Genomic DNA, 7,553 nt, shown 5'->3' on the forward strand with positions numbered 1-7,553 from the left:
AGTAAGAACTCTGCCAGCTGGTAATTCAAACTGCAGGTTCTCCTGAACCAATGGGATTTACTCAGACCTGTACCTGGTGTCTTTGCAGCTTGGAATCTTTTGGCACAGTTTGTATTCAGAATGCCCAAAGAGGTTATGGAGGCAAATGAATCTGGCAGTGAAGGCTGCCAGCTTCCAATTTTTAGCTGTGACTTATTGACTGTGGCTGCATCATCCAGACTTTTGGATAGTACTATTAAATCTTCCCCAAGGAACGTAGCAGCACAGAAACCACAATGTCTTTTGGGGAGGCACACCCACCCACCCCCCATTCCATCTATATAAGACAAGGCTGTCTTGTGTTTGAGTCATTGCATTGATTTACAACCTAAGGCTTTTTATTATTTTATTTTATTTTATTTTATTTTATTTTATTTTATTTTATTTTATTTTATTTTATTTTATTTTATTTTATTTTATTTTATAAATAAATAAAAAAGAATAGTGAAGCTAGATTCTCTACAGAGGGCTAGTCTAAATGTAGAAGTAACTTTCATATTCTGAGTAGTTATTTATGATGCTTAGTTTTTTTTTTTTGTTTGTTTGTTTTTTTGCTTGTTTGTTTGTTTCCATTGTCTCTATAAGGACAGTACAACAAAATAAATGAGGAGGCTAACTTCTGAATTTAATTAGTATAAGCAATAAGTGACATAACTTACTACTGAGTGTGAGAATAATACACCATTTTCCCTCCATATTGTTAGTTTAAAAAAATTCCTTTTTTGGCAACAAATCCCATGGGATAAATCTTCTTCCCTGAACGCATGAGAGAAACATACAACAAACATTGAAGAACAATAAACAAATTATGTATGTCTCACACTGCTATTTTAATACTTACAAAAGTTACTCTTTAACAAATAAAAATAAGTAGAAATTGGCATATTGTTATTTTTATAAAATTTATTTTTAGCTGTTATAGTGTCTAAATGCATTTTGCTTTTATGCTTTGACTGTTTGTGAATGATGGACTTCTGAATATTTTGGGGTTCAATATAGACCTCATTCATGCATTTGAGCTTGGAATTTGATTTCAGTAAAAGGAATTTAAACCAATACTGCTTTTCACATTCAGCTACTTTGACTGATTCACTTTAATTTCATTGGTATTTATTAAACTGAAACTATTACAAAACATTCTGTATCATCATTCAGTAAGGACATGGAAAACTGAGAATAAATTAAAATATGTAGCATTGGCATGTGTGGCATTGTGTGTTTTGAGCTTTTGTTCTTTTGAGAACCAGAACTATTTGTTGTGAAATTCATCTTTAGTGAATACCTGTAATTAACATCATGAATCAGAGAGAATCTTTTTATTTTTATTTATTTATTTTTTTTTTAATTTCTACTATTCTGTACATTTTTATAAGTAATTTACAGTATCTTTAAAGATGGGGTAAGAAAATGCAAGATGATAGCACAGAAGCTCATGAAAGGGAGTTACTTGGATTTATGGTGGAGGCCAGTCCTGATATTTTCCATTTCTTTGTCCTGACCTGGCAAAGGTAGTAGCTGCTGTTTTACCTCTGGTTGACTTGAAGGCACACAGGTCATTATATCAGAAAGGTTGTTATATCAGGAAGTCCACAATGTGTTTACTTCATATTTGCTTTAATTTTCAGTGATTTAGGATGTCTGTAGTCAAGAAAAAAAAATAAAATTACTATTACATAAAATTACTATTATAAACTTGGGACAAGAAGTTAAAAAGAAAACTTGCTACAAATAATTTTAATGAGTTTATGTGCTGATTCAGTGGTGAAAACACGTAGACACTTAGGCTTCCAACTCAAGGACGAAGTGAGTACACAAAAGCAATTTGATAGCAATTTGGTCAAACAAAAACTTCATGAACAGACTCCCCAAGACATGACAACTGAAAAGAATCATGAATTGATTATATCACAGTTTCACATCAATGGCTAACTAAACCCCACTACACCACTCTCTCATACTCCCTCCTCAAGGGATGAGGGGAAGAGAATTAGATGAAAAAAAAAAAAAAAAACAGCAGAAAAAAAGGTTCACAGTTTGAGTTAAGGATAATTTCATAAAGAGGAAAAAAAGAAAAAAAAAGAGTGGAAACAAAGAAAACAAAACAAAACAAACAATGAAAACAAAATAAACCAAACCAAACCAAACCAAAAAAAAAAAAAAAAAAAAAAAAAAAAAAGGAAAAAAAGGCTCCATGGAAGCAAAAAGACATAAAAAAAAATTATCCTCCAGTTCCCATCAACAAGTGAAATTTGTCCACGTATTCGTCCATGTCCACATCCACTGAGGCTGGGCCTCAGTATGCATTGGTTGTTCTGTTGGACAGATGTTTTCATAACAAGAGTAAATGGCAATGTTCCCTCCCCACATCTTGCCTACCCCCATCCTACTGTCTTTTGCACACTTTGGAGACAGTCTTGATGCTCTGTCAACATTGCTCAGCAATAGACAAAGCATTGGTGTGATATCAGCTGTTCTAGCTACAAGTGCAGAGCATACTATATGGGCTGCTATAGTGAAAGTTAACCACATAACCAGACCCAGTACCTTATGTATATGTAATTTTCACAAGTGAAGGAAATATACTGAAAAAGAGCTAATCCTTACCCAAGGCAGACTGTTGCTCAAAAACATTATTTTTCTTAAAAAAAGAATAACATTGGCATATATAATTCCTGGTATAATCTGACACATACATGAGCATTGCACTCTTTCTGAGACAAAGTTTTTGTTTTTGTCTGTTCATTTTATTATTTATTTTATTTTATTTTATTTTATTTTATTTTATTTTATTTTATTTTATTTTATTTTATTTTTTATGGTAAACTATTAATGGTAAACTTGGTAAAATTACAAGGATAAAGGGAAATATTACATTGTCTCAATATACATTTTTTTCTGAAATCTAAATATTACCAACAATGAAATCCATCACTTCAAAATTCTATATAATAAAAACTATTTGAAAGAAAATTGAGACGAAATATTTTTCAAAATATGTTAGTTGAAAAGATGTTATATAATCCTTGAGTTTTTGTTTTGTTTTTTTTTTTAATTTTTTCCTAACTATAGGAAATGCAAACAGGAGAGGTTTATATTTCTTCCCAAGGTGCTCTGGCCTTTTTTAAATCTAATTTTATTTTTACATGGATTTGTATTTTTTGTTTATGATTTTTTGTTTGCTTGTTTTCCAAAACTTCTAGAAAATTTCCCTGTAGAACAACAAGGAAAGTAGTTAACATTAAACTAATAAATAAACAACAACAACAAAAAAAGACAAAATCATAAAATACAAAATATTGGTATGCATTCACTTAGTGAACCATTAGTAGGTGAGTATAGCATTGGAAATAAGAAATTAAAAAAATAAAATTCTGAGTGCAAGTGTGTACTTATTTAATGAATCTTCAGTCTGGCCTACAATAAAATAAACAAACAAGGAGAAAATAGAGTACCTTCTTTTAGGACACTCTTCAGTTAGGTGAATAAATGTAGTTAGAAGAAGCAATTGTGCAATATGTCTACCATTTTAATTTAGGATCAGGCATCTACAACACTTGAAAATGCATTTGATGCACTTTTTATTAAAGCCAAAAAATACAGGCTTAATAATGTATGCACTTGTGTACATATGTGAAGAAGAGGAAACATATATAAAGATCAATTTTGGACAAGCACTTTTTGTAGCAAGTTAAGAAAGTGTTATACTTTAGCAGCCCTCTTGAATCGATACAGTGAACTTGAGTTCCTTATCAATTCACTTGATAAAATGATACAGGTTCTTTCTCTCTCTCTCCTGTAATACAGTAGAGCATTAAAAAAAGCAGTATAAGTACATTTACAGCCTTCTTAGTGCTGCCCACAGGGTGCTATAAATGCACAAACTGAATATAATTGAAGAACATATTAACTTACCTTCTGTTATACAGGAAGAACATAAGCAAGCTGTTAATGGGCACAGTGTTGAAACTCTTAACTTGGGGGATGAGAATTAGCTGGCAGTAGTAATTTGGTAAGCACCTGGGAAAATTGCAAGCTTCATTTCCTGCAACGTGGAATATGATTAAAAACAGAATATATTATTATCAGGGGTACCATTAAAAAATGTGTAGACAGCATTCTATGATGTTAAAACGGAAATTGGAAGTTGTATTCAAACGTTGAAGATGCTGCATGTTAATTATTGTCTACCACATTGCATTGAAAGTGCAATTCAATTATTTGCTTTGTCAAGCAATATTTTGATTAACTTGAACTTTAATTTTGTACATCTGGTGTTTTTCACACTGTGATAAAAACAGTATTGAGGTATGCTGCTCTGCCAACAGTATCTTGAAACAACAGAAAGAACATATGCAAAGCAACAGTAAGCCATATTAAATACTAGAAATACAACTTTATTTTTTTTTCTTTTTAGAGGGAGGAGCAGGGTTTTTTTTTTTTTTGTTTGTTTGTTTGTTTCTCTTGAAGGGCAACATGCAGTAAAAGCATGGATTTTAGTGAATATTCATAGATAAGGAGCCTGAAATTATATTTGTCTCTTGGAATTACTTATGTATTGTCTTTAATTGGTATGATCACATTAGTGTAATTACTGTACTAATTTATGATAAAACTTTACGTTTTATAGAACAGTACAAAATACTTTTGAAGATCTTGTCCAATAGGAAATCAGTATGCTAGTCTCAAGACAAAATGACTGTAAGCTTTTTTGTGTTGTCATGTCCTGTTTCTCAGTTCCATAGAAAACAAGGTCTTTAAATTCAAATATGGTTATTAATCCTGTAAGAGACCAAGAAGAATAAAATTCAAAATATTCTACTGTATGCATAATTTTCTTGGATGCTCCTATTCATGGTTCCAGTAGAGTGGATTGTGACTGGTCATTTCATATTTTACTATGTTTGTTTGTTTGTTTGTTTGTTTTTGTTTTAATGTTGGGAGACTCGTGCAGGAGCTATAATGCAGGTAGAGACAGGTGGCAATGTTACTGTCGTGGTTCCGCTCGAGTGGGCAGCCGAGCTCCACCACAGCTGCTCTCTCACTCCCCCTCCTCAAAGAGGAATGGGGAGAAAATACGTGAAAAGGGCTCAAGGATTGAGATAAGGACGAGAAAATCACGCAGTAATTATTGTAACGGGCAAAACAGACTCGGCATAAGGAGATAGTAAGATTTATTGCCTACAACTAACAAGCGAGAGAAGTGAGAAAACAAAGGAAAAAAAAAAAACAAAATCACCTTCCCTCCATCCACCCTCTTCCACCTCCTCCCCCCGAGCGGCGCAGGGGAACGGGGGAATGGGGGTTATGGTCAGTCTACAGCACTTCTTCTCTGCCGCTCCTTCTCGGTCACTCTCGTCCCCTGTGCTGTGGGGTCCCACCCACGGGATGCAGTCCTTGATGAACTGATCCGGCGTGGGCTTCCCACAGGCAGCAGCTCTTTCAGAACTGCTCCAGATATGGGTCCATACCACGGGGTCCATCTGTCATGAGAAAACTGCTCCAACCTGGCTCCCCTACGGGCAGCAGCTCCTGCCGGGTCACCTGCTCCTGCGTGGGCTCCTCTCCACAGGCTACAGGTCCGGCCCGGAATCTGCTCCGGCAGGGGTCTTCCATAGGCGGCAGCCTCCGTCGGTGCAGGGCCACTTGCTCCACCGTGGTCTCCTCCACGGGCTGCAGCGTAGAACCCTGCTCCACCGTGGTACTCCATGGGCTGCAGGGGGACATCCTGCTTCACCATGGTCCTCACCACAGGCCGCAGGGGACTTCTGCTCCGGAGCCTGGAGCACCTCTCCCCCTCCTTCTACACTGACCTTGGCACTTGCATGCTGTTTCCCACTCCCGGCTGCTGTGTGGCACAGCGTTTTTTCCCTGTCTTAAATATGCTCTCACAGAGGCGCAAACAACATCGCTTATTGGCTCAGATCTGGAAAACAATGGGGCCCTTCCCAAACATGGGGCAGCTTCTAGATCTTTCTCACAGAAACCACCCCTATGGCTCCCTGCTACCAAAACATTGCCACGTAAACCCACTACAGTTACAGATAGTACTGGCTTCCCTAAAAGAACTAGCAGCTGCACAGAAGAATATACATTGCATTAATCTACCCAAAGATAGCTTTCTGCTACAGAACATGTTTCCTCAGACCTGGAAAAAGATTTATTTATGACTAATCCCATATTGCTTTTAAGTCTTCTACTGCAGCTACTCCCCTCTCTGTTCTTAAAGATTCAGTTAGCTCTTTCTTTCCCATTAAATAAAGGATTTTTATAAAGCATTCATAGAGAAATTGTTTAATTAGCTGAAAGCTAGTGTCAGGTGGTATGCAAACAGATCTTTTGTTACCAGCTCAAAAACCTCAAATATTCAGTTGTGTAGAAGAGAGTTGGAAACAGATGACATTTAGAGGAAGTGGTAAACTAATAAAAGCTAAAGACGTGTAAATGGATGTTTTGCCTTTTCCTGAAGTGTTTGCTGTAGATAGTTTCACAACTGCTAATTCAAAATATCAGCAAGAAAAACAAATTGCATAGAAGTTTTATAAATAAATGATTGTTTTTTCGTCCTTCAATTATTATTATTTTTTTCCTTCCTTGTAATATGGCACAGAACAAGAGCAGCTACTTTATCTCAAGAATATCTTATCTGCAAGATGTGAAAGTGACTTTAAAGTATTCAGCAAAATAACATGTTTAAGAGATTGGGAGATGGTAGGAGAAAACCTTGATTAAATTTACTTTGCTTAACATCTTTTTTGGCATCATGAGCAAGTCATGTATTACTTCCCTGGCCTTATTTTCTTTGCTATAGTACAGTGATATGAGGACAGACAAGTTAAATAGCATTAGGGAGATGGTATGGTAATGAGTAGAATTGAGTTAAAATATTCTGGAAGTTTTTTCAGACAAAAATATGTTTGCTGATATATTTAACATAAAAAATAAAAGACACATTTTTGAGGAAAGGGGTGAAAAAGTAAAACTGTTGTTATATAAATATAAAAGGAGATGCACTAAATATTTCAATTCTATTGATTATTTCAATTTTGTATATACAGAAGTGGATGAAAAGAAGGGTAGGGATTCAATTGTAAAGAGACCACCAGAGTGGAACTCAAGAAAACAGAATGTTTCTTATATCTTTCATGTTTAATTTCTACATTAGCAAATTTACAGAATAGAAGTACATTTGCTCCTGTTTCATAAATGTTAAATGCTATCATAAGCTTATTTTAAAAAGAATCACAGATGTACACAGTAAAAATTGAGAAATTGTGTTGTTTTTTATTTTAGTTGGCTTGTTTTAGATATAGTAACAGTAAATCTGGGGGATGCTATTTCTGTCATCAGATTTTGAGCAGTGAGAGTTGATATGGGTACCTTGAATATGTAAAGATACTAGACATCATTATAATATATTTGTGAATCTTAGAGTAAGGAATAACAAGGTCTGTTTTTTTTTTTTTTATTATTATTATTTATTTATTTTTATTTAAAAATAAAATTACTGGAAAACA

General features: G+C 34.6%; 1 protein-coding gene across 3 annotated transcripts; it reads right to left on the reverse strand.

Moving 5' to 3' along the window:
• Positions 1–1,262: 1,262 nt before the first annotated feature.
• LOC309875650 (uncharacterized protein) lies at positions 1,263–5,952 on the reverse strand. 3 transcript variants are annotated; one of them, XR_014317065.1, is made up of 3 exons: positions 5,276–5,952; positions 3,952–4,081; positions 1,263–1,677 (listed from the first exon to the last, which is right to left on the reverse strand). XR_014317065.1 is itself a non-coding variant. In XM_082755318.1 (3 exons), exons 1-3 carry the CDS (start codon positions 5,774–5,776, stop codon positions 1,638–1,640), a joined length of 366 nt encoding a protein of 121 aa, XP_082611444.1. In that variant the 5' UTR covers positions 5,777–5,952; the 3' UTR covers positions 1,263–1,637. The 3 variants fall into 3 exon arrangements, 2 of the variants coding, with proteins under 2 accessions (XP_082611444.1, XP_082611443.1); XM_082755318.1 differs by having other exon boundaries at positions 5,581–5,952; XM_082755317.1 differs by having other exon boundaries at positions 5,544–5,952.
• Positions 5,953–7,553: the final 1,601 nt, after the last annotated feature.

This window comes from Aythya marila (genome assembly GCF_965140915.1).
Source record: "Aythya marila genome assembly, chromosome: 2".
In the NCBI taxonomy this organism is placed as follows: Eukaryota; Metazoa; Chordata; class Aves; order Anseriformes; family Anatidae; genus Aythya; species Aythya marila.

What these genes read in the sequence shown, in the direction of transcription:
- LOC309875650 (XM_082755317.1), bottom strand. Translation starts at nt 5,763, where the DNA reads ATGTCCCCCTGCAGCCCATGGAGTACCACGGTGGAGCAGGGTTCTACG. An exon ending in GCTGCCCGTAGGGGAGCCAG is followed by an intron (nt 4,082 to 5,543) that starts GTTGGAGCAGTT and finishes TCCACGTTGCAG; the next exon opens with GAAATGAAGCTTGCAATTTT. An exon ending in TTCTTCCTGTATAACAGAAG is followed by an intron (nt 1,678 to 3,951) that starts GTAAGTTAATAT and finishes TCTTGACTACAG; the next exon opens with ACATCCTAAATCACTGAAAA.